General features: G+C 41.4%; 1 protein-coding gene across 8 annotated transcripts in view; it reads left to right on the top strand.

Annotated features, from left to right (window-relative positions):
- PIGN (phosphatidylinositol glycan anchor biosynthesis class N) overlaps positions 1-27,798 on the top strand; it is a 167,608-nt gene that overhangs the window by 87,921 nt on the left and 51,889 nt on the right. For all 8 annotated transcript variants that reach the window (XM_030552252.1, XM_030552249.1, XM_030552250.1 and 5 more), the window contains 7 exons: positions 3,434-3,512; positions 9,373-9,549; positions 15,949-16,088; positions 17,037-17,136; positions 17,256-17,348; positions 19,278-19,369; positions 23,787-23,898. In XM_030552252.1, coding sequence (XP_030408112.1) covers positions 3,434-3,512; positions 9,373-9,549; positions 15,949-16,088; positions 17,037-17,136; positions 17,256-17,348; positions 19,278-19,369; positions 23,787-23,898 — 793 coding nt within the window. The remainder of the gene's footprint in view (positions 1-3,433; positions 3,513-9,372; positions 9,550-15,948; positions 16,089-17,036; positions 17,137-17,255; positions 17,349-19,277; positions 19,370-23,786; positions 23,899-27,798) is intronic.

Below are 27,798 nucleotides of genomic sequence, written 5' to 3'. Positions count from 1 at the left end.
CCCGCCCTCCCTGAGCACTGCTTTACCGTGTTATATTCAAATTCGTGTTATATCGGGTCACATTATATCGAGGTAGAGGTGTACTAGCAATTTTGTATTCAGATGTACTTGTGAGTGACTCCTTTTCTGGGATTTTATTTCGTAACTTGATTGCAATGTCCTACATAAATGGAATTATGCTGTTAGAGATGGTTTCCTCTGAACAATGTTGATAGATAGGAATCACTGACTGGCCAGACAGAGTCCCCTTGAGATAACAACAGTAGCTTCATTTCATCACAGCATTGTATTACTGCTGTCAAGCACCATTCTTTGTGAGGTAAGAACGATGTGATGGAAATACTAAATTTGTCAGGTTTACTAATGGCAAGAGTAGCTAACATGTCTTTAGGGACAGTTTACAAGTAATTGCACATTTAGCCCAATTGCTTTGTTACATAATTAATTGTGTTCATACATGGATGAAGCTGTTCTCTGTGCTCTTTGAAGTAGAAATCTATTTCTTGGTTATTTGTGTGTTTGTTTTTGAACCTTTTCAGGGGAATATAATCTCAACTCTTTCAAGACTATATTATTACATATTTACAATTACTTATGAGCTCTTGTTTTCATGAGTTTAAGCCTCAGAGTTCTGTTCTATAGGAAGTTGGGATAGGCATTTTTGTTTATTTTACAGGTCTCATTCTTCCCAAAAATATTGGAGAAGAGTGGAGGAAAGAATGAGTCCACTGTCCTCATTCTCGTTGCATGTTCTGTTTTTGTTACTTCATGGGAAAGAATGAAAAAAAAATTCTTCTGTGTTAATTTAACCTTTTGGATAGATTCATTTTCAAAATATAACTGATGTACTGTCCCCTCTCTTCATCTTAGCTTGTAAAAGATACAAGCTTGGTGTTGGTAGCTAGGGCCATTATACTAAGCTATATATTTTAATTTTTAAATTTTTTTCAAGTGCTCAGTGTTTCTGTGAAACCAGTCACTTTATAAGCTATTTGAATAATATTAAAATACATTACTTGTAAACATGTAATAAAAAGGGGAAAGCAAACAATAAAAGCACTCAGTATACACTGTCATTACAGCATATGTGTGACCCGTTACATACTAAGTGTGTGGGGATAACTTGAGATTCAGATTGTGGCCAAAATAAATGTGCTTGTTTTGGATTCTGAACCCCTTAAAATGTCAGGGCTGGGGCTGGGGGGGATATGAGGTTTTGAATCCCCAGATCTGAATCTGTCCTGTGGTTTTGGTTTCTAGTCAGATCCAAAACCAAATTGACCTATTGTCCAGTTCATGTTCAGATATTGCTTAAACCTCAGCATTTCCCATGAACTTTGGCTCCAAATGGTGGAAATCACATGAGATCAGATGATTCTGTGCTATTTGTTCTTTTGGACTGAAATCCAGCTCTGTTAAAACTAATCATAGTTATTATTCATCCATGAACCCCAATCCTGCCCAAGACTGATCACCTTTTCTTCATTCCATGCATATTTTTTTGTCCTGAATGAGTTCCTTATGTTTTTAGGTTTTTAGTAACTTACTGCCCCTGTGTAGTTTTCTCCTTAGGATTCATTATATTTTTTTCCCTTGCTTCTCACAGCCCTGATTCTTCAACTGACTGCATGTGAGTGCCACTCTGCACCCATGCAGAGTCTCATTTAAGCATGCATATAGATGGGTGCACCAGCAGCCAGTCAGTCAGTTGCAGGACTTCAAAGTGCCTCCATATTCATTTGAAACATCTTCATTGGCACGTCAGTAAACAGAGTTTGGTGTCTTATAAAAGCAATTGGGCAGAAGTGGAGTAATATTTAGGATATATTTTTATAGTCAGTCTATTAAAATTAACAATGCACTTAGGAATGTTACCCTCATTCTACAAAATAATTGCATTCTGCACTGACTTACAAAAGTTGTACTGCTTGAAAGCTCCATTTATTCTATTGTACCCATTCCATATGCAGAAGATCCTGGGAGCTGTCATCTAGGAAGCAAGAAAAAGGCAAAGACTGTAGCAATTTCATTAATAATAAAGTTATTCACTGAGAATTAAAGACTAATTAGAGGCTAAATAACTCTACGGGATGATCTGCAGTGAAAGATAAAAATAAAAGATTAAAAGAATGCTTTTTTAACTTATTCCATGTTGAAGTTGAAGATGACATGGATAAAATAGGCAGAAAGTAGTATAGGCAAATGAAGGAGCGGTGGCAGAACACACTAGGAAGTTCACTGAGTAATAAAAGTTGGGGGTGGCTCAGTGATGAGGCATGGAAGTTCTCTGATGCATTACAGTGCTCCAGCCTGAAATAAATGAGCTAGGGCTTTCTCTGCTCCATCCCATTCCATTCCCTCTTTTGTATTGTCACTTGCTGTGACAGGAAAATTCTCAGGAAGACTAAGGTGGAGTCCTGGCTCCATTGAAATCAATGAGAGTTTTGCCATTCACTTTAATGAATGTCAGTATTTCACCTGCAGTTTTTAGGCTCCATTAGAGGATCGCTGTGTTTGAGTGAAGATAAATGCTAGTTCTTCAGGGAAAAGGTTCCTTGCTGTAATATTATTTATTATTAGCATAGAGGGCCCCAATTGGAATTCAGGCCCAATTACGAAGGGCACTATTTAAATGTAGAAAAGTAACAATCCCTGCCTCGAAGGGCTTGCCATTTAAAGATGTGTCTATAGCAGTGTTTCCCAAACTTGGGACTCCTCTTGTTTAGGGAAAGCCTCTGGTGGGCCGGGTCGGTTTGTTTACCTGCCATGTCCGCAGGTCTGGCTAATCGCAGCTCCCACTGGCTGTGGTTCGCTGATCCAGGCCAATAGTTGCTGCTGGAAGTGGCGGCCAGTATGTCCCTCGGTCCGTGCTGCTTCCAGCAGCTCCCATTGGCCTGGGGCATCGAACTGTAGCCATGGGAGCCGTGATCAGCTGGACCTGCAAACAGGTAAACAAACCGGCCTGGCCCGCCAGGGGCTTTCCCTAAAGAAGCATTGTCCCAAGTTTGGGAAACACTGGTCTATAGCATCCGTACAGCCAACAGAAGTATGACTGACTCTTTTTTTTTTGGTCTGTGCTCCCAGCCAGGAACAGTAATAATGCATGTGTTTCAAATGGTGCAGGGAATGTCCACCGACACATTTATATGGAAGTTCTAAAGTAAGAAAATGTTTTTAATACAGATTCTCAAAGCGAATTCAGTATCAACATAATTTATTAATTTATCAGCATGCAGGTAGAGAAATGTCTCAGGACATCCTGTGATTAAATTGCTCCATTTTTGGGGGGTATATGGTACACTTTTAACAGAGTGCCCAGTGAGTTTATATTAAGATTCCTAAATTAGATACATTATTTTCCTTCATGCTCCCAATCCCTCCCACCAAAAAAGCAATATTTATTTTAAAAGGACCTTTTGTATTTTTGATATAGGTTGCTTTCAGATACTGAACAGATAAACATTTTAAGAAAAGCAAGATCTTATATTCATCAGGAAAAATATCACGAGGCGGTAAGTGAATCATCACCATACAGTGGCAAATCTTTGAAAACTTAGAATAAATCTTGGACTTATATAGCCTTTTTTTCTATTTTCTATTTAAGTAACTGCCTGATTTTTTTTCCTTTTACTAACTCATCTTTTACTAACATAAAATTAATCCTATTGTAAGTCTCCATAGCCTCAGAGTTCCATTCATTCAATTATAAAAAATAATTTTGATTGCATTTTAAAAGTGACAGGTTTTTCTGAATATTTTTAAATTGTTTGCTGCTGTTGCTGATATTTCTGACCAAACGAACCACATTTATTCTTGGTGTAACTCTTTTGAAGCCAGTGCGGTTACATGTGGATGAATTTGGCTCAGTGTTTTATGAAGGGTGGTGGATATATTGTGCTCAGATATGAAAAAATAATCATAGTACCTTTCAATCAAAAATTTCAACCAACCCTGTGAGATATAACCTTACAGCACTCTTGTGAGATACAGTAGGTAAATGTCACTTACAGATGGGTACTTTACAGCAAAGTTAAAAGGATTTGCCCAAGGTCACACACTGAACCAGCTGCATATCTAGAAAAAAGAATCTATGGGGCCATGTTGTGATCACAAATCCCTGTTTGTTTGTTTTTTCCCCTCACCTGATATAACTGTTTTATTTTAACTTCTGCATAGTCTGTAGATTTAACTGGTATAAGGAAGACCTAGATTATAACAAGTTTACACCAAGTGCTTATTTTTATGTTTTATTCTGCTCTTGGTGTGCACACCCTTCAGATCGGACTCTTTTGACCATCAGTGTTCACTGGGGCCATGCATATTCCTTGGGTATCCACATGATCCTGTATCAAGGGCATAAATGGCAGTCTGGGTCTAACCACCATTCAGTTCCTTCTTGATGACCATAGCTGTGAGATGGAGCTCCTCAGTGTCTGGTCTCTGCAATTTTTTTCACAGTCCTTTTGTAAACATTTATATATATTAGTGTACTTAGGAGTAGTTTTAATTAGGATACTTTGTCCATCAGGAAGATTTTTTGGTAGTTTATCAACTTTGTTTTTATTTTACTTTGATATGGGAATTCTTACCTGTTCTGCGTCTTATGGATGTCTTTAAGTGTTGTCCCTCTGGAGAGCCAATCAGTGATGGGCACACTGGTTGCTTTTTTTGTCTCGGGAAGCTCACATCTCCAACAAATGCTCTGTCTGCAGGTCCTTTTCTAAAAGGACTTTGAAGGTGAGAGAGGCATGCCTAATCATTTTATTAGATTACTTTAGGTGGCCGACCTCTAAACCAGGTGGGGCAAACCCCTCTGGACAAGTTCCATCTCAGGCCAGAAAATACCCCTTTGAGTTCTGCTTACACTAGCTCCCAGGCCTCATCATCAAAGCCTGGCCTAGTTTCAGACTTGCCTAGGACTGAAAAAGTCAAATTTTCAGAGAAAGGAGAATATTGGTCCCCAGGGAAGAGCAGGGGCACATCCCTTTTGAGATTTCCCAGTCAAACGAGGTCCAAGACACCTCACTGCTTCTAATCGAAGAAGACTCCAAGCTGAACTCCCCTCACTGTGGGGAGGGATCCCATACATATTCTCTGAGGGTCCTTTTTTGAGTTTTATGAGTCTGAAGAAAGTTGAGGGCTTCTTACATGGCTAGATTGCATAGGTATAGGAGTAGGCATATGCCCTGGTATGTTTCTCCCTGGCACCCAGGCCTTTTTCCTTATAATGTTCCAAAATGGCCTTATTGGCACACCTGGGGTCTTCACCGCACAAGGCATCATTTCTGCACTACCTTCTAGGGTACAAACATCATCCCCTGCTATGTTGTCTTCATTCCCAGCTGAGGAATTGCTCCTGTTTTACCTGGATAACTACAGAAGCTTCCAAGATCGGCTCAGACATATAGCCAGTTCTCTTGAGATACCAGGCACAAGGGGAGGAGGCACAAAAGACCTTACATAAGCTCTTGAATGTTCTTCATGGCTCTGTGCCTGAGCTTTTGGCACTTCCCATCAATAAAGCCCTTTTACAGCTGGCAAAGCATATCTGGCAAACGCCAGCAACTGTAACTCTGACCTCTCTCTAACAGCTGATAAGAGGTACTAGGTGCTGTCGGCCACGGAAGAGTATCTACATTTATCCGGTATCTGGCTAGCTAGCGGTTGTGGGAGCAGAAAAGAGCAGACACTAACAACCAAGGATGATTCTGGGAGATAAAGAACCTAAGCAGCTTGATTTGTTCATTCATACATTATTTGTCTACAGCCTGCAATTCTCAATTGCTGGTTATCAGATGGTGCTGGCATGATATGATTTCTTAAATTACAATAAATTGTGTAAGCTAAAAAACTTCTCTCTCTTACCAACAGAAATTGGTCCAGTAAAAGATATTACCTCACCCACCTTGTCTCTATAATATCCTGGGACCTACAACAACACTGCATACAAAAAATTCAGAATTTATTGACAAACTCCTTGAAAGAAAGAAAAGAGATTGATCTCTGAGGCAATCTTTGATTGCAAGGATGTCCTCTCAGGCAACTCTGAATGCTACTGATACTGCCTCTTGATCCATGGTGATAGCTGTTGTTATCCTGGGTCCCAAATTCTGGCATCTTGAGAGAGATGCATTGATCTTGGGACATCTTCACTTTAAGGGCCTGGGTTTCTTTAGTACAAAAACCTGATAAGGTTCTTCTCTTATTGGAGGACTCCTGGGCCACACTCCCCTCTCTCTTGGAGTTTATATACTGGCTTCTGAAGGAAAACAAGGAAGACCATGCACTTATGCTAGACAGAGACCATCATTTGATACCTTTTTCCAAAAAAGAGCCTTTGCACCTACAAGAAAGAGTTTTTTTTAAAATGACCTTCCTCCTCTGCTATGGCTTCATCCCATTCTGTGTCTGTGTCAAAATAATCACTTTGACAGATTGGTAAGATGTCTTTCTACTGTCAGTCTACTGAATTTACACCCTTCTTTGCCTGCACTTAGGAATCATCTACAATTTTTCAAGGAGTCATAGAACCTGATAACCTTGGGCTGCTGGGTTCTTGAAATAGCCTCAGTCAGATATTCGCTACAGATGCATAATATACCTATCCCTACCTCCTCCTCCTTCCCTTTTAAGGGGCTGTGCTCATGAGACACTGTTACATCTGGAAGGGGAGTCCTTTCTGTCTCTCAGAGTATAGAAGAGGTTTAGCTAAAATTCAGGGGGAAGGGTTTTTATTCTAATTACTTCCTAATACTGAAGAAAAAGTCAGGATGGCAACTAGTTTGGCCTTTGAGAGGGGACCATTACCTTCAACCGACAATTCAAATCAGAGTGGAAATCGTAGCCTCTCCAATTCCATCACTAGATTCACTAGACTGGTTTGGGGTTCTCGATCTGCAAGATGCCTACTTCCAAACTCTATACTTCCAGCATCCCCTTATAAGTATTCAAGAATTCAGATGGGACAGAACTATTATCAGTACAGAGTACTGCCCTGTGGTCTTTCTGCAGTGCCAGTGGTGTTTACCAAGGATCTAGCAGTCATCACTGTTAGACTCCACAATAGCCAGAGCTTATCTGTCCCAAGACAGATTTGAAGACACGTCCAACCTCATCATTTATTTTCAAAAGCATCCTCATACTACTGTAAGGAATTGGGTAAGACTTCTTGGGCGCATGGCTGCTTGCACATTCATCACACAGTGTGCTATACTATTGGCTGACTAAAGCTGATATACATGCCAAGCAAACACTACATGGACATGACTCTACTAATCCCTCACAACATTCTAACATTAATAAACAGGTAGTAAGATCCTAACCAGGTGTGCAGGGGAGTACCTTTTTTCTTCGCCTCTCTCAACCAAGATTTTTGTGATGAGTATGTCCCTTCTGAGTTGAGAGCACATCTGGGCCATCATCAGGCACAGGGTCTAATGAACTCAAGAGAAGTCTCATCATCATCATGATAAATCTCAAAGGGACTCAAATCTCTTCTGCTGGATTTAATAGATAGTGGGAATGTCTTACATTCAAATCCAATCTCCCTCCACCTCACCACTTGGCTATTGGCTCGATGTCAGAGGTCAGATGTCCAGAACACCTTGATCCAAAATAGAAAGGTTTCCACCACATTTACATGTGCTGCTAAATAGAAGAGATTCGGGTTATGGTGTGAATAATGATATTTATAACCCATTAACTCCTGCATCCCTGTTGTCTTGGACTATTAGCTATGAATTCTTCAGAAAAAGCTTTGACTGTATTTGGCAGTCATTTCTGCATGTGACCACAACCTCCAGAGCCATATTGTGTTTTCCTATGCCACTATAGTTAAGTTTCTTCAGAGATTTATTCATGTTTTTCCACTGGTAAGGGAACTTCCTCCACGGGACCATAATGTGTTCTGGAAGGCTTAATGAGCCCTCCGTTTGAACCACAGGCAAGCTGTTCTCTGTTATTTATATATGAAAAAGTCCTTTTTAGTAGCAGTCACATCAAGTAAAAGAATTGGTGAAATGCAAACTCAGATGGCAGGCCCTTCTAGTATAATATTTCATAAGAATAAGGTATCACTCACACACCATCCAAGTTCTTACCCAAGTGTTACGTGCCTGGATGCTCTGCAAGGACGAGACCCCCACACAGGTGAGTTAATTGGCTTTAATGAAGGTTAAGTGACACACCCGCAACGGGAACTCCACGCGTTGCTGCCACTGGTTGGGGAGTCCAACGCCCGAAAAGCTCGGCCAGGTGCGAAGTCCACTGCGCAATCCATGGCCCACAGCAATTATAGCATCATGCTAATAGCATGCAATGCAGCACATACATATGCAATGGGGGACTTTTAAACAGCAATGGCCGCCTCCCCTGGCCTCTGGCCAGGGGCTTTCTGCAGTTCCCCAAAACACCGGGGCTTCCCACACTGGGCAGTTCTAACCAGTTATAAGCAGCAGCTGCTAGCATACTGTGTCCGCTAATAACTTCTCCTTGAGAAAGCGCAGGCTCTATCTAGACCATAACAATATCTTCCGAGGTCCCCTACACCAAGGTAGTGTGGAGGTTGAGACATGGATTTCCGTTTGAACCAAATGATTCATTTACCAGTATTTTTCCATAAGCTACATTCTAAACAAGGGAAAGAGACTAGGCTTCAAACTTCAGATGTTTGCAGAGCCTTTTTATTTACAAAGGACCAAATCCCTCAGTGTCTCCTCAAAGCTATTTGTAGCATTTACTGACAGAATGAAAGGTAGAGCGGTATCAGCCCAGAAACTATCCAGCTGGGTATTGGGATGTATTAGGGTCTGTTATGAGCTAATTAGGTTAGATCCTTCCTCTCAGATTAGTACTCACTCCATTATGCAGCTTCCTTGCAAAGCTTTTGCATTTCAGGGTGGAACATTTGTGGACAAGCACTTGAGGAAAGAAAACTTACGTAACTTACAGTAGCTGGAGTTCAAGGTGTGTTGTCTGTATATATTCCATGTCTTGCCCCCGCGCCCCCCCCCATTATTACAGAATTCTGAAACATCTGGGTTCTGTGGTGATGAAGGGACAGAATGGCAATTGGGTCCACGCTGTCCTTTATGCCCTCAGTATTGGAGCAGAACACCTAGGGCTCATGCCCAATGGATACTGATGGCTCATGCCCAATGGATACTGATGGCCAAAAGACTCCAATGTCTAGTGTATGAGGTGCATGTGCAGCAAGATTAGAATGTATGGACAACATATCTCAAAGAATTCTAGTTACTGTAAGATAAGAAACTTTTCTTTGCTATATGTTTTCTTGTTACGTTTATTTTATGAGTATGTTCTACATGATTATGTTGTAAATTGTTATGATATCTGTTCTGTTTTTCTCTAAAGGTATCTCTTTGCAAAACCCTGATTAGCCTTGCTTTGGAAGGATTGTCATATTACCATACTTATGACAGATTGTTCTTGGGCATAAGCGTTGTCATGGGTTTTGTGGGCTGGATATCTTATGTGATTTTGCTGATTGTCAAGACACATACTGGTCTGAGTAGGAGTACCCACGATAAGGTAAGTTGAAATATGCAGTGATGTTGCTGCCCGGTTAAATAGCAGTTTATATATGCATAGTATTATTTCTACAAAAACAGTAGGCCAATTGATACCCCCACAAGCAAAGCTGGAGTAAAAGATCTTTGCCAGCAGAAACTACTTGTAGTTTGAGGGAAATCTCCCTCACCAACCTGCAGGTATGGTTCAGGACATCTGAAAAGATGGGCCATTGTGTAACGTATGAGGAGGACAACTGGATAGATTCCATTGCTTCTAGTTGCAGTAGGTTTGTAGTTCACAGCAACTGTGGTATACATTGATTCATTTAAAGTCAAGAAATACAGACCATGTATCCATATGTAACCAGGTCAGTCTACACATAAGTGGAGACTCGGTTAGCCTTTTCATGACACTGCTCTTTTCCCTCCTCTTTACCAGATTTCTTTTATTCTTTTTTATTATTAATTTACTGAGATGAATTATGATCAGAGGTTCTTTGACTGTGTTTTCAATATTTCCCACTGCTTGTCATTCATGACCATGTGTTAGAAATGTAGTGTAGTTGTATTGAAGGAAAACTACTTGTATTTTGCTCAGTCACATTCTGAAACCACACTCAGATAGATACATTTCTTTCCATGTACAGTACTGGGCAATGTTTTTGGAAATGAAGGCTTAAATTGGTGCTTGGGGGAATTTTCCCTAATATTGGCCTTTCTTATTTAATGCTAGTGACAACCATTTTGCTGGTAATTCTGTATGAGGGAGGAGAATATAAACTAACTTCTCCCTTCTTTCATATTGGCTTAACATCAGAAGAACATAGCAGTGTAAATACATATTTACTCTTAATTCTAATTATTTAATATTAAAATATCTTTTGATTGTTAATCCAGACTGACTAATAGGACTGTTTATGTTAAACGTCTCCTAAAACTATGTGTGGATTTTTATGCTCCTCGCGAAAACAAATTCCCTTAAAACAATGTGTTATTTAATTTAGGAAGAATTCTAAGTTTATCAGTTTTTCTTATTTTTAAACATCCACAGAAACTGTGAATCTCCTTTCATCTGCAATTTGGGACCAAGTTGTGGAGCCAAAAGATATTGTCAAGATTCCTTCCCCACTCTGAACTCTAGGGTACAGATGTGGGGACCTGCATGAGAATCTCTAAGCTTAACTACCAGCTGAGATCTGGTTTTGCTGCCACCACTCAAATTATGAGTTATTTGGGAAACTCTGTCTACCTCCCCCCACAGAATATCTCCCTCCCAAGTACTGTAACCCTTCCCTGGGTAGCCTTGAGAGACTTCTCCACCAATTCCTGGTGAACACTGATCCAAACCCTTGGATATTAAAACAAGGAGATATTAACCATTCCCCCTCCTTTCCCCCCACCAATTCCTGGTGAGTCCAGATCCAACCCCCTTGGATCTTAAAACAAGGAAAAATCCATCAGGTTCTTAAAAAGAAGGCTTTTACTTAAGGAAAGAAAGGTAAAAATCATCTCTGTGAAATCAGGATGGAAAATAACTTTACAGGGTAATCAGATTCAAAGAGCCCAGAGGAACCCCCTCTAGCCTTTGGTTCAAAGTTATAGCAAACAGAGGTAAACCCTTTAGCAAAAGGAACATTTACAAGTTGAGAAAACAAAGATAAAACTAACACAACTTGCCTGGCTCTTACTTACAAGTTTGAAATATGAGAGACTTGTTCAGAAAGATTTGGAGAGCATGGATTAATTTTTGGTCCCTCTTAGCCCCAAGAGCGAACAACCCCAAAACAAAGAGCACACAAACAAAAGCCTTCCCCCCCCCCCCAAGATTTGAAAATATCTTGTCCCCTTATTGATCCTTTGGGTCAGGTGTCAGCCAGGTTACCTGAGCTTCTTAACCCTTTACAGGTAAAAGGATTTTGGTATCTCTGGCCAGGAGGGATTTTATAGTATTGTACACAGGAGGGCTGTTACCCTTCCCTTTATAGTTATGACAGATATAAACATTTTTGATAGAATGAGTTGCATTAGGTCAGTTTTCAATGTGACATATCTTATCCTAACTTAATATGACATAACATACCAGAAATTTTATTTTAAAAGTCATTTAGATTTGATACTTCCTGTCAGTTTAGATCAGGGATGGGCAAACCTTTTAGCCCGAGGGCCACATTAGGGTTGCGAAATGGTATGGAGGGCCGGGTAGGGAAGGCTGTGCCTCCCCAAACAGTGTGCCTCCTCCCACTTCCCGCTCCCTGACTGCCCCCCTCAGAATCCCTGACCCATCCAATCCCCCCTGCCCCTGTTCCTTGACCGCCCCCTCCCGGGACCTCCTGCCCCTAACCGCCCCCCCCGGGACCTCAGCCCCTATCCACCCCCCTTTCCAAGCCCCTTTCAGAATGTGGCCCTGTGAACATGGGCAGAGGACAGCTGCGCAGCCAGAGAGAACTGGCAGTACCCTTTCAAAACGCCGCCCTGTTGTTGGGGCCCCGGGCCAGGGCACCCTGTGTTCACTTGTAAATCTGCACCAGAGCTGCACCACCCGCCTGGAGCGAGCCATGCCAGCAGCATGGTGAGCTGAGGCTCTAGAGGGGAGGGGGGGCCGGGGAGCTCAGGGGCAGGGCAGTAGAGCCCCACAGGCCAGATGTGGCCTGTGGGCCATAGTTTGACCACCTCTGGTTTAGACAGAAACAGTTTTATGTCAATTACAGGGGAAGGAAGAGGAATGAATGCTTTACACTAGCTACCTGGGCTGCTCTCCCCTACATGTTTAATACATTTGCATATCCCACTATATATTTTTATACATGCATCTGACGAAGTGGGTATTCACCCACGAAAGCCCATGCTCCAATACGTCTGTTAGTCTATAAGGTGCCACAGGACTGTTTGCTGCTTTTGTATATTTTCACTCCTTTCAAAGAAGTTGACACAACTTATAGAAGAAAAACAATAGATAGGGTTGTTGGTTTTTTTAGGCTTTGTCAGCATATAATGTACCAAAGACTGCCCTTGGATCCTAAGGCTTTTTCATGTTATGTCAAGTTATAATGGGCTTCAGAACAAAAATATTTAATAAAACTTTAACCTTTCAAATATCAGAATGTTCCCAGATTACAGTGAGTGATTCCTGAATCAGTGTAAATAAAAGCTGAGACAAGAAAGGAAAATGCTTATTTAACGTTCCTCTTTGTAGACATAGAGGTGATGGATATGCACTAGTGCTATTTTAAGTGTAGCCTACGAGTTTAGAAAATTTCATCCATTTCTAAATGTACATCAGAGTTTTATATTTTCTGAAATTCCTCTTTCGTACAGGCCCTTTATTCCGCAATAAACAAGAGTGATAAAACAAACTTCATTCTCTCTTACCTACTAAAAGGAATATTCTCTTTTTAGGTTATAAATTCTTTGGAAAAGCCCAATTTTTTAAAATCATTAACAGGGCTAGCTGTGTCTAGAAGCTTTTAAACAGTAGTTATCTATAGCCATCTCTTGTCTATAGTCTTATACTTAGATTGTAAGTTCTTCAGGGCAAGGCTCATCTTTCTTGTGATGAGTTTCTGCAGTTGCTAGCACAATGGGGTTGGGGCTTCTAGGAGCTATCAGAATACAAATAAAAATAGCCACCTCCCTTTGTTTCTTGTATGAACATTATACTGGCGCTAGAAAAGGTTCAGAAAAGGGCAACTAAAATGATTAGGGGTTTGGAGAGGGTCCCATATGAGGAAAGCTTAAAGAGGCTAGGACTCTTCAGCTTAGAAAAGAGGAGACTAAGGGGGGATATGATAGAGGTATATAAAATCATGAAGTAATGTGGAGAAAGTGGATAAGGAAAAGTTATTTACGTATTCCCATAATACAAGAACTAGGGGTCACCAAATGAAATTAACAGGCAGCAGGTTTAAAACAAATAAAAGGAAGTTCTTCTTCACACAGCACACAGTCAACTTGTGGAACTCCTTACCTGAGGAGGTTGTGAAGGCTAGGACTATAACAGCGTTTAAAAGAGAACTGGATAAATTCATGATGGTTAAGTCCATAAATGGCTATCAGCCAGGATGGGTAAGGAATGGTGTCCCCAGCCTCTGTTTGTCAGAGGATGGAGATGGATGGCAGGAGAGAGATCACTTGATCTTTGCCTGTTAGGTTCACTCCCTTTGGGGTACCTGGCATTGGCCGCTGTTGGTAGACAGATACTGGGCTAGATGGACTTTTGGTCTGACCCGGTACGGCCATTCTTATGTTTTTAACTTCAAAATCCAAAAAGGTTTAGAAAAAAGAGGATTAATACCAAATAAATTAATTTCAACAAATAAATGCAAACTTGAAGCCTCTTCTTGCAGACCTGCCTTACACAGAAAAACCTTACTCATATAAGAGAAGACTGTGGAGAATCAGTCCGTAGTTCCTGAAAAGAGGGTTGGATTTTCCAGTAGTAATTAAAGAATTGTATTCTAGTTTGATTACTAATTTCCTAGGCAAAAGAAACAAATGTGCACATGGAATTTTACGTTGGAACTTTTGGACATAGTAAATGTTATGCAAGCTTGGGTGCTAAAATTTATTTTTCTAAATGCATATTTAGACACCTAAATAGAAGTGTCCTTATTTTCCAAAATACTGAGTAACTGTAACTGCCTTCGATTTTCAAGTATGTTGTGCATGCACAGATCCATCCTAGAATACTCAAGGAGTTAATAGAGGAGGTATCTGAGCCTATAGCTATTGTCTTTGGAAAGTCATGGGAGACGGGAGAGATTCCAGAAGACTGGAAAAGGGCAAATATAGTGCCCATCTATAAAAAGGGAAATAAAAACAACCCAGGAAACTACAGACCAGTTAGTTTAACTTCTGTGCCAGGGAAGATAATGGAGCAAGTAATTAAAGAAATCATCTGTAAACACTTGGAAGGTGGTAAGGTGATAGGGAATAGCCGGCATGGATTTGTAAAGAATAAATCCTGTCAAACCAATCTGATAGCTTTCTTTGGTAGGATAACGAATCTTGTGGATAAGAGAGAAGCGGTGGATGTGGTATACCTAGATTTTAGTAAGGCATTTGATACGGTCTCACATGATATCCTTATCGATAAACTAGGCAAATACAATTTAGATGGGGCTACTATAAGGTGGGTGCATAACTGGCTGGATAACTCAGAGAGTAGTTATTAATGGCTCCCAATCCTGCTGGAAAGGTATAACAAGTGGGGTTCCGCAGGGGTCTGTTTTGGGACCGGCTCTATTCAATCTCTTCATCAACGACTTAGATGTTGGCATAGAAAGTACGCTTATTAAGTTTGCAGACGATACCAAACTGGGAGGGATTGCAACTGCTTTGGAGGACAGGGTCAAAATTCAAAATGATCTGGACAAATTGGAGAAATGGTCTGAGGTAAACCAGATAAAGTTCAATAAAGACAAATGCAAAGTGCTCCACTTAGGAAGGAAAAATCAGTTTCACACATACAGAATGGGAAGAGACTGTCTAGGAAGGAGTATGGCAGAAAGAGATCTAGGGGTCAAGTGTGATACTGTTGCAAAAAAAGCAAATGTGATTCTGGGATGCATTAACAGGTGTGTTGTAAACAAGACACGAGAAGTCATTCTTCCGCTCTACTCTGCGCTGGTTAGGCCTCAACTGGAGTATTGTGTCCAGTTCTGGGCACTGCATTTCAAGAAAGATGTGGAGAAATTGGAGAGGGTCCAGAGAAGAGCAACAAGAATGATTAAATGTCTTGAGAACATGACCTATGAAGGAAGGCTGAAAGAATTGGGTTTATTTAGTTTGGAAAAGAGAAGACTGAGAGGGGACATGATAGAAGTTTCCAGATATCTAAAAGGATGTCATCAGGAGGAGGGAGAAAACTTGTTCACCTTAGCATCTAATGATAGAACAAGAAGCAATGGGCTTAAACTGCAGCAAGGGAGATTTAGGTTGGACATTAGGAAAAAGTTCCTAACTGTCAGGGTAGTTAAACACTGGAATAAATTGCCTAGGGAGGTTGTGGAATCTCCATCTCTGGAGATATTTAAGAGTAGGTTAGATAAATGTGTATCAGGGATGGTCTAGACAGTATTCGGTCCTGCCATGAGGGCAGAGGTCCTTTCCAGTCCTAGAGTCTATGAATCTATGAATCAGTGTTGTATGTACCAGTGGAGACACATTTTTCACATGCAGTTTACTGTAAGTCCTTTTGCTTGAAAATTCAGCCCTACATGTCTAAATGCCACTCCTAAGTATTTTTCTGCCTGGAAACACTATACATTTTGCTGATGAACTGCCTTGTACATTAGTGTAGCTGCTCTCTTGGAATAATGTTTGATGTACTGTGCATCAGATAACTGGGAAATAGTATTTTGGAGTTTGAAATATTAGAGTACTGTTTCAGGAACGTTTATATGAATCATTTGCATTTCAGGCATCTACTGTTCTCCTCTTGTATGGTTTTGCAGCTATTGGAATATTAATAGCTTTTTTCCTGCTGATTCAAACCTGTCCGTGGACATATTACATATATTGTCTGTTACCGGTGCCAGTATGGTATGCAGTTGTGAAAGAGTAAGTAAAGAATCAAGCTGATTCATAAACTCATCTCGCTTGTCTTCTCCGCCCCACCCTTTGTTGACAATCAAATTATGCAAAAGTCATTGAGAAATGTTTTTCTTCCTTTTATGAAGTATTCATTTTTCAGGACATTCCAGGACACTCTGGTTTATCTCTCCCTAGCAGGTGAGGTGGGGTTTCCAAACTGACAGCTATATTTGGCCCTTCTAGTAGATACCTCTTCTATTTGGAAATTTTTTTGACCAATAAAAATGATCTCATACTCTCCAAAAACAAAATAACATTGCAGGATGTGGGAGAAGGTTCCCCTAGAGTCTAACTCCTGGAGCAAGTTCCTAATGTGTTGGGGTGGAATTTGCAGAAACTGATTTCATAAGTTGGGCAAAACGTTCCTTTTTTCAGTGATTTTTCAAACTAAGTCTGGTCCAAAGTGCTGAACACTCTCAACCACCACTGCAGCGGAGGACACCCAGCAGCATTCAGAATCAGGCTCTAATTCTGCAAAATTGGTTGATGGTTCTGGCCTATGCTGAAAAAATGCTCTCGATTATGGAAATATTTGTAAGTTTGCGGTTGCCATTACCTGCCTGACATATTGGCTGTTTGTATTATCCAAAGAAAACTGGACATGCTCCTGTTGGCTTTTAGTAATGACCTATTTAATTAGACACCTAATAAAGCTAACCAGGCATATTTTATCAACGCTTTTGAATTTTTCATCAGTTTCAGTGGATGCTGAACTTAATGTAAATAATCATAAACTCAATAGGCCATAGAGATGAAGGTAGTTCTGATGGTGGTGTTAAAATAATGTATAAAGTTAAAAAAATGAGGGCTGCTTCTGAGCACTTACATTCTTAAACCTCCTAATTTATGACAGTGATTCTATCTAATTTGTTTTAACTAAAGATAATGATTATCCTGTGCAATCTTCCTAAACAGATTCAGAGTTATTCAAGACCTTGCATCAGTGGTCTTGGTGTTTCCTCTGGGTCAGTCTATTGGATTCTTAGTAGCTGGTGCTCTGGGAATTGAAATATTAGTAAGTACTTTATTAATATGTATTTATAAAGGACCTCATTGCTAGCTTTTTATCTGCTTGAGGAAATGTTGCTTTTATTAAAGTTTGTTTTTCATTTTCTTATTGAAATTTTTTACTAGGTTTTCAGCTTTTTTTATCGCTCTACACTTACTTTTGGTCTCATTGCCTTTGCTGGCTGGCCATTGATCACACGACTGTGGACTCAGGCAAAGGTACAGTAATGATTTGCCAAAAGGCATTAAATTGATTGGTAGTTGGTTCCTTTTAGTCTCCTCTTTTGGACTGTGGTCTCCTGATTCTCATTCCTGAATACACTTCCTATTATCACTATAATGGCTAACATCAAGCAGGACAAGATAATGCCACATTTCCTGGATCTATTGATGTTACAGTTTCACAGGCCAAGCAGTAAGGGTGCTGACCGAGCAGTGCTACCGTGACGCTTGACTGAAAGCTGATCTTGACTGTAGAATCATAGAATATCAGAGTTGGGAGGGACCTCAGGAGGTCATCTAGTCCAACCCCCTGCTCAAAGCAGGACCAATTCCCAACTATATCATCCCAGCCAGGAGTTTGTCAAGCCGGACCTTAAAAACCTTAAGGAAGGAGATTACACCTCCCTAGGTAACCCATTCCGTGCTTCACCACTCTCTGAGTGAAAAAGTTTTTCCTAATATCCAATCTAAACCTCCACCACTGCAACTTGAGACCATTGCTCCTTGTTCTGTCACTGAGAACAGTCTAGATCCATCCTCTTTGGAACGCCCTTTCAGGTAGTTGAAAGCAGCTATCAGATCCCCCCTCATTCTTCTCTTCTGCAGACTAAACAATCCCAGTTCCCTCAGCCTCTCCTCATAAGTCATGTGCTCCAGCCCCCTGATCATTTTTGTTACCCTCCGCTGGACTCTTTCCATTTTTTCCATATCCTAGTGTGTAATGTGTCTGCACTGCTTTTGGTAGTCACTATAATGGTCCAACAAATTGGTTGGGAAATCCAAGATTTCTGCTGAAGTCTAGTGTCCCAGTTAGCTGAGTCATGTTGCCATCCTGTTTTCAGGCTAGCTTCAGTGTTACCAGTGTTTAGTTGTTGTATTCTGTGATACACTAATTAAAAGTGCTTGGGATAAAATCCTATGAAAATGGTCATGAAACATGCACAGATATTTTACTAAAATGTAACAGTTTTATAAACGTTGAGGTCCTTAAAGGAAGTTTACAATGATTAGTCATAATACTGTAGGCATGTAGCTATTTACTAAATACAAATATTTCTTGAAAATTATATTTTAAAATAGCTATTATAATCATCTGTCACTGTTTCGCTATCTCTGTAACCAAACAGTGTATCTCGTCTCACCTCTGAAGCTGCCATTGTACTAAAGTTTCTCAGCAAAAACTCTGGTCTGGTGCTATGGGGTGGGAATCAGGTGGCACTGTTTCCACTTGAATGCATGGGAAAGCTGCAGCTTTCAATGTCAGCCATCACTGTTAATTTATTCAGAACTCTTTTTAATTAAAAAAACATAGCAAACTTTTATTTTTAAAATGTATTATGACAAACTAAAGATCCTTGTTTTCTCTTGTATTCAAAGGAGAGAGATTCCTGAGTCTTGCTTTGCATTGTAAAACTGTCCAGGTGGCAGCTTCCTATTTGACTGTTAATTATTTTTTAATGTATTTAAGACAATTAATGGTTACTTGTTCTTCTGAGTAGTTATAGTATAGAATATCTGTGATAATATTAATTTAATTGGGATCTCATCTTGCATTTCACTGATTTCCATAAAGTTATAGATAAACCCGGTTTTCTGAATAACAAGTTGTGCTCAAAGGCCCCAGTTCAGGAAGGAACTTAAACACACTCTTAACATTATTTCCTCTTGATTTCAGTAGGATTTTAGAAATTATTAAAATGCTTGCCTGAATCAGCATCGAAGTGCAGTAGTATAAATGGCCCTGTCAATTTTTTTCAGTTTATCCTATCCATGATGCATGCAACCATTTATTCTGATGGGGATTCCAATGGCTGCATATACTATTAGCTCATTTATATAGCAAATACATAAATGTTTTCTCTGTGCAGTCAGTTTTGTCTTCAGGCATGATTTCCAAAGATGCTTTTCTTTGTTTCTTTGTTCTAGGTAACAACATTGAACTGGACGCTATTATGTTTACTCTTGGCAATGTTTCCCTTGATGCCTGTTGTAGGAAGAGAGCCTAATATTTCTCTGGTGTAAGTATATTTTGTTGATTAAAACTCTTTATTTTTCCATTTAATATTCACAAATTTAAATTCCCATATCTAATTTTAAGTAGGTTGTCACTGAATAAAAGTCTGTAGCTAATGAAGTACTCACATTAATGGGATGATTTTTTTCTCTTTTATTATGTAAATATTATGTAGATTTTCTTTGTTGTTTTCCTGTTTCCTGTATCCTTTCCTCCTTGATTTTCTTTTTGGCATCTCCTTCCCATATTGTGCTTTTCCTCCTCTTCTTTCCTTTGTCTCTTCCCCCACTGAGCTATTGTCAGTTTTTTCTTGTGCACTTCTATTATCTCCATCATCCACTCCATTCTCACTGCGAACTACCACTTCATTTTGCAGGCATCACCTCTGACCAGTCTACTTGCCAATTCCACTGATTGGCCCAGCATGGTTTGTTTAGATGTAGTATAGAACTTAATACAGAGAAATAAAATGCTTGATTTGAACTTCACACAACACTTATTTCCCTGCTCAACACATTGTGCCTAATGGAGTCATTTTAGCATGCTGTCACTGTGCTTGAGTAAGAGATGCCAGAGCTCTGATACCTGGATATGTAGCATGATGTTTGGAAGGTGGGGGAAGAGCTATGATCCTAAATATTTTCAGAGCTATTGATGCTTTTCCCAAATGTAATTCCAGCACTGCTCATTGAGTTTTAGTCCATCCTGACAGATATTCGATCCAACCCTTCCCCATCTACTGCCTACCCACTCATCTTTTGCATTGTGGTAGGCATTTTAGGAATATCTAAGAGCATTTTTAACACCTTATTAGCATCTTTTGGCTGCATATGTATGCATACATTTCCCCCAGTCCAGTCTAGTTTGTTTATTTTTTTTTTATGCACATTAGATTCTATCTGTTACTCTGCTTCTCCAGTCACTCCAGTTTTCTTCTCTCCCTGCTTTTTCATTGCAAGTGATCCCTAATGCAACTGGCACTTGCTGGGTATCCATTTGGTCCCCCTCATCCAGTTCGTCTTTAGAGCTCTGAAATGTTTTGTGCTTGTTTAACTGTTGTCTTGGGTTTTGGGGATTTTGAAAATGTACATGGTTTCCTGGAACACATGAAACTAAGGGAAGGGATGGAAGAGAAACTACAAAGATAAATAAACCAGAGCTTCATTGAGATCCAGGTACATTTATTACACCTGTGTGAGCAAAATGCACACGTTCCAAGGCTATGACCCCAGCAGCCCCAAATCCAAGATCAAGTTTCCTTCAGTAATTTGAAAACTCACACTAGGTAGCCCTCATGTAATTTTAATATTGGTTATTATCGGTACCTGAAAGTCATTACATGATGGCAGTTCAGTGGCCTGAGTTAATTTTTTGTTGTTTGTTCATTTCTTGTTGTGCATTCGTCCACATCACAAAAACCAGTCTGACAGGTTTCTTTGTTGGTAGTCTCTGCAGAGAGTTCAGGGAATGAGTGGGTATTAGAACTGTACAACTTTATTACTACTTATGGCTGATCCTTTACATCAAGGCTGAAGCATGTTGTAGAAATAGTCCAGGGACAACTGCAATCTTTCTACCCTTACTGAGCTTTTGCTACAGGAAAAAGAATGTAAAGATAAACATAACCAATGGTCGGTCTAGTTCACTATCCTATCTTCCAATAGTGGCCAATTCCAGATGCTTCAGGGGGAGTGAGCAGTACAGAGCAATTTTTCAAGTGATCCATTCTCTGTTATCCAGTCCCAGCTTCTAGCAGTCAGAGGTTTAGAGACACCCAATGCATAGAGACAGGTTTCAGAGTAGTAGCCGTGTTAGTCTGTATCCGCAAAAAGAACAGGAGTACTTGTGGCACCTTAGAGACTAACAAATTTATTTCAGCATGAGCTTTCGTGAGCTACAGCTCACTTCTTCGGATGCATAGAATGGAGCACACAGATGCATAGAGTTGCATCCCTGACTATTTTGGCTAATAGCCATTGGTCGACTTATTTTACATGAACTTATCTAATTTTTTTAATCCAGTTATACTTTTGACCTTCACAACATCCCTGACAATGAGCTCCACAGGTTGATTGTGTGGTGTAAGAAATACTTGCCTTTTGTTTGTTTTAAACTTGTGCCTATTAATTTAATTGGGTGATCCCTGGTTTGTGTGTTGTGAAAGGATATAACACTTCCTTATTCACTTTCTTCACAGTATTCATGGTTTTATAGACCTTTATAATATTGCCCCTTGGTCGTCTCTCTTCCAAGATGAACAGTAGCAGTCTTTTTAATCTCTCATATGGAAGCTGTTCCATACCCGTAATCATTTTTGTCTTCCTTCTATTGTACTTTTTCAGATTCTAATATATCTTTTTTGAGATGAGGTGTCCAGAACTGCATGCAGTATTCAAGCTGTGGGTGTACCATGGATTTATATAGTGGCATTATAATATTTTCTATTTTATTATCTATTTCTTTCCTAATGGTCTCTAATGTTTTGTTAGCTTTTTTGACTGCCACTACACATTAAGCAGATGTTTTCAGAGAACTATCCAAAATGACTCCAAGATCTTTCTTGAGTGGTAACAGCTCATTTAGACCCCATCATTTTTTGTGTATAGTTGGGATTATGTCTTCCAATGTGCATTACTTTGCATTTCTCAACACTGAATTTCATTTGCCATTTTGTTGCCCATTTACCCACTTTTGTGAGATCCCTTTGTAACTCTGCACAGTCAGCTTTGGACTTAGCTATCCTGAGTAATTTTGTATCATCTGCAAACTTTCCTACCTTACTGTGGACCCCTTTTTCCCAGCTCATTTATGAATATGTTGAACAGAACTGGTTTCAGTACAGACCCTTTGGGGACTCTGCTACTTACCTCTCTCCACTGTGAAAACTGACTGTTTATTTCTGTCCTGTTTCCTATCTTTTAACTGGTTACTGATCCATGAGAGGACCCTTCCTTCTTATCCCATGATTGCTTACTTTGCTTAAGAGCCTTTGGTGAGGCACCTTGTCAAAGGCTTTCTGAAAGTCCAAGTACACTGTATCTACTGGATCCCCTTGGACACGTTTGTTGACCCCCTCCTTCAAAGAATTCTAGTAGATTAGTGAGGCATCATTTCTACTTACAAAAACTGTGTTGTCTCTTTCGTATCTCTTTCATCTATGTGTCTGATAATTCTGTTCTTTACTGTCATTTCAACCAGTTTGCCCGGTATTGAAGTTAGTCTTACTGGCCTGTAATTTCCAGGATCATCTCTGGAGCCTTTTTTAAATATTGGTGTCACATTAGCTATCCACCAATCTGACTTAAGCTGATTGAAGCAATAGGTTATATACCACAGTTGTAAATTCTGCTGTTTCCTAACTGATTCCTTCAGAACTCATGGGTATTTCCTGGTGATTTACTACTGTTTAATTTTTCACTATGTTCCAAAACCTCCTCTATTGACACCTCAATCTGGGACAGTTCCTCAGATTTGCCACCTAAAAAGAATGGCTCAGGTGTGGGGAACTTCCTCATTTCTTCTGCTGTGAACACCAATGCAAAGACTTCATTTAGCTTCTCCACAATGACCTTGTCTTCATTGAGTACTCCTGTAGCACCTTGATCATCCAGTGGCCCCATGGTGGAGGGAGGAGAGGGAAGGCGCTGATCCACAGCATCTACCGGCTGATGGGAGGCGCTGGGGAAGGGGGGCGTAGGGGAGCTGATGGGGACCTGCCTGCTGTGGATAAAGCAGGCAGCCAAACAACGTTATAGCAAAGCATTGCACAACTTTAAATAGATTATGTTCTGTAATTGAGCAGGGACTTAAGACTGAAACAATGTTAAGTGAGAGGACGTTAAGTGGGAAGTTACTGTAAAATAAAACAAAACTTAGATTATTCTATTCAAGTGAGTTGAAATGGTCTTTTAAGAAAAAAGAAATTATCATATGATGAATAGTGACATTCTTTCTATCAGAATCAGACTGTTGTACTACCACTAATATATATTATCATTTAAATGCAATTTTTTAATGTGACCCAAAAAACCTTGAAGCAAATTATTTTAAATCACAGATCTTTGTAATTCAACTCATAGACTTGCAAAGAAAGTAATTCAAAGAAAGCGAAGAATGGTGGGTGTTATGTTAACATGATGAACAAAACACATAAACAAAACAAAGACCTAGGATAGAGAAAAAAGAAGGCCACAGGGAATGTTTATGGATGACAAGCCTTCAAAAAACATCTGTCACATCATTAATTTTAACCCCTTGGCTCTGGGTCCCAAAGATGGGTTTTAGATGCTTTCTGAATGTTTCTAGCTGTAATTTTGTAAGATGTCTGGTTTCATTCCTGTGAGAAAAATCCTATGGGAAAATCATTCTTATGAGAATTTTATAAAGAGGGACATTTTAATAATTGTTTGTTTGTTTAACAGAACAGTAGCAGGTTTGGTGATTCTCCTGATCTCTTCCTTCTCCCTGGCATGTCTTTGTAAAAGCAAAAATAAATATGTGCCTAAGAAAGATCTGACAATACTCCTTTTTCAGGTCAGTTGCTAATTTTCAATAAATTTGAAATAATTTCTATGTGTATATTTGTATGTACTGTCTAAGGACCCAGTCCTGCAAACTCTATCAGGAAGTTCTGTTTATTATCAGGAGTTATCCAATTGACTGCTTTTTTAATTAAACTATACTCATAGTAGTAAGCACTTTTAAATGTGGTAATATTTGCGGTATCAGATATTCATTCTGTGTGTGTGTGTATTGATGCATGCACACGCACACACATTTACATATGTTTATATGCCTTCCCCTTCCATGTCAATATCTTACCTTCAATCCACATATGTAACTTCCAGTGACCTTTGTGTAAACTGCATTTGCTGATTCAAAGACACAGTATGGTCATAAGGGTTTGTCTTTTTTATTTCTGGCTTGAATTTGAAGAAGAACATGAATCTGTAATCTAGTTCTTTTCTGCTTGTTAAATCCATTTCTTTTATCATGGCAAAGTTGAGAATTACCTATTGCTTTCTGAAATTGGTGGGTATTTCTTTCACAATATATGTTAATTATAAATTACAGGGAGGATTTTGAAAGTTTTCACATCTGTTGTCTTCATTTTTAAATCTATTACAGCATTTGTCCCCCATCCTAGCCCTGACTTAAGTTCTAATAATTTTTTTAAGCCTTATGAATGATTTTACATTGTTGAAATTTCTTACTGACCTAAACAATGCATTCAGTATATCATGGAGTTAAGCTTGAAGATTAAAAAGTACAGATTAAAAAACTAAAAAATCAGGTGCCTAAAATGCCTCTTTAAAATATCAGAGGGGTATCCATGTTAGTCTAGATATGTAAAAGCAGCAAAGAGTCCTGTGGCACCTTATAGACTAACAGACGTATTGAAGCATAAGTTTTCGTGGGTGAATATCCACTTCATCAAATGTTCATCTGACGAAATGGGTATTCACCCACGAAAGCTTATGCTCCAATACGTCTATTAGTCTACAAGGTGCCACAAGACTCATTGTCACTCTTTAAAATATGTGTGCATATGTGCACAAAGATAACATTTTTTGCCTCTTTGGCTCAATGCCAAGAGAACGGAGCAACGCTATTTCGTCCCCTCTAAAGGGCACGAACACTTGTACACCCACCCCACCCCCCCGGACTCCCTGGTGGTGGATGCGGCCAACCAATGGGAGCATCAAGGGTTTCAGGGGTCAACACCAAAGAGCAGGGATGCTAAAAGACTTGACCTCTTTGGCAAAAAAGTGTACTCCACGGAAGGCCTACAACTCCGCATTGCCAATCAACAGGCAATTGTAAGCCAATATGGTCACAACACATGTTCAGCCATGTCGAAGTTTACGGAGCTCCTTCCCCAGGACTCGAGGTCAGAGTTTTCGGCCCTGGTGGAGGAGGGGAAGCTGATCTCTCGACCCTCTCTCCAGGCTGCCATAGATGCGGCAGACTCAGCCTCGCGCACCCTGGCCACGGGCCTGGTCATGCGGTGGGGAGCCTGGCTCCAGGTCTCAGGCCTGCTCTGTGAGGTCCAGCAGACCATTCAAGACCTCCCCTTCGAGGGGCAGATGTTGTTTTCAGAAAAGACGGACAAGCGTCTGCATAGCCTAAATGACTCGTGGGCCACGCTTTGCTCGCTGGGCTTGCATACCCCTGCGACCCAGCGCAGGCAGTTTAGGCCGCAGACGGCCCCACACCCCTACCAGCCTCAGACTCGCCAGGACCTGAGGCGCAGGTGGGGCAGAAATGGCAGGAGGCATCACCAATGCCACCCCTCCAGCCAGGCGTCCGGTCAATCGAGACCACCATCGGGGCTTAGACCCCCATTTGATGGTATGGTCGAGGGCAACCTACCTATTGAGACTTTGGATCTTTCTACCCCTACCTTTGGGTCACGTCTGTCCCCCCTTCTACCGTGCCTGGTCTCGAATCATGTCGGACAGCTGGGTGCTCCGCATGGTAGAGAGGGGATATTCTATCCAGTTCTCCCTCCCTCCCTCCCTCCTGTCCCACCAGCCTCCCTTCCCGTCCCTCTTCAGGGACCCATCTCACGAGCAACTTCTAGTCAAGAAATGAAGTCCCCCGTGGAGGCAGGGGCGGTGGAGGAAGTCCCTCGGGAGCTCAGGGGCAAAGGCTTCTACTCCCGGTATGTTCTAATACCGAAGGCGAAAGGGGGCCTGAGATCCATCCTAGACTTGCGGCGGCTGAACAAGTTTATACAAAAGCTCAAGTTCCGCATGGTCTCCCTGTCCTCGATCATCCCTTCCCTGGATCCAGGAGATTGGTCTGCTGCCCTCAACTTAAAGGGCACTTATTTCCACATTGCCATAATTCCCCGACACCATTGGTACCTCAGGTTTGTCGTGGCCGACGCCCATCTGCAGTTCACAGTGCTCCCGTTCGGCCTGTCAGCTGCCCCAAGGGTCTTCACAAAGTGCAGGGCAGTCATGGCGGCCTTCCTGCGCAGGTGGGGCATCCAGGAATTCCCCTACCTGGACGACTGGCTCATAAAGGGCCGCTCCAAGGAGCAGGTTGAGACCTAGGTGACGTTCATCAGGCGGACCTTTCTCAATCTCGGCCTCCTCTTGAACGAAGCCAAGTCCACCCTGTCTCCGACGCAATGAATAGAGTTCATAGGAGCAGTTCTGGACTCCACCCACGCCAGAGCGTACCTGCCGGAATCCAGGTTCCATGCGATTTCCGAGCTCATCCTCGAACTGCACCACACCCCGATTACCACGGCGCGAGTCGGCCTCCGGCTGTCATGTCATATGGCGGAGTGCACCTATGTGGTAAACCATGCCAGACTCTGGCTTCGCCCGCTACAGTCCTGGTTAGCGACAGTATATCTCCCGGCCAGGGACCCCTTGGACTCAGTGGTGTCCATTCCCCACTTGGTGCTAAGCTCGCGGTGGTGGCTTGACCAGCAGAATGTGTGCATGGGTGTCCCCTTCGCTGCCCCTCAACCCTCCCTCTCCCTGTTAGCGGATGCCTTGGATTGGGGTTGAGGAGCGCACCTGGGACACCTCAGGACGCAGGGCTTGTAGTCGCCGGAGGACCTTGAGTTGCATATCAACGTCAGGGAGCTGAGAGTGGTTTGCCTGGCTTGTTTGACCTTCCGGTCCCACCTGGCCTGCAGATGTGTTTCAGTCCTCTTCGACAACACGTCGGCAGTCTTATATCAACGTCGGCAGTCTTTTATATCTATTATATCAAACGGGGGTGCACGCCCCTCTCCCCTATGCAGGGAAGCCCTCGCGCTGTGGGTTTCCTGCTACCCACCTGATGGCGTTCTACCTTCCGGGGGAGCAGAACGATTTGGCGGAAACCCTCAGCCACTCTTTCGGGGTCACGAGTGGTCCCTCCGATGGGACGTGGTATGCTCAATTTTCCAGCTCTGGGGTTTTACTCGGTTAGACCTGTTCACCTCGAGGGAAAACAGAAAGTGCTGACGGTTCTGCTCTCTCCTGGGCTGCAGTCAGGGGTCTCTGTTGGATGCCTTCCTACAGTCTTGTGGGGTCGATCTGCTCTACACCTTTCCTGCAATCCCCCTGATACACAGGGTGATTTTGAAGATTCGCAGGGACCACACACGGGTAATCCTGATAGCTCTGGTGTGGCCACTCCAACATTGGTACATGTCACTCCTGCACGTGTCCATTCAGGCACCCCTGATGCTGCCCCTGCTCTTGGACCTGATCACGCAGGACCGGGGCTCCCTCCGCCACCCGAACCTGAAGTCCCTTCAACTCACAGCATGGATGCTCCATGGCTGAACCTGGTGGAGATGCAGTGCTCCCAGCAGGTCAGACAAGTGCTGCTCGGTAGTAGGAAACCGTCAGCTAGGGCCACCTACCTGGCCAAATGGAAGTGCTTCTCCATATGATCGGGTCAGCGAGGTCACAATCCTCTGAG

The sequence above is a fragment of the Gopherus evgoodei genome, chromosome 2 (genome assembly GCF_007399415.2).
Source record: "Gopherus evgoodei ecotype Sinaloan lineage chromosome 2, rGopEvg1_v1.p, whole genome shotgun sequence".
Lineage (NCBI taxonomy): Eukaryota > Metazoa > Chordata > Testudines > Testudinidae > Gopherus > Gopherus evgoodei.
This window is presented reverse-complemented; position numbering and strand designations above follow the sequence as displayed.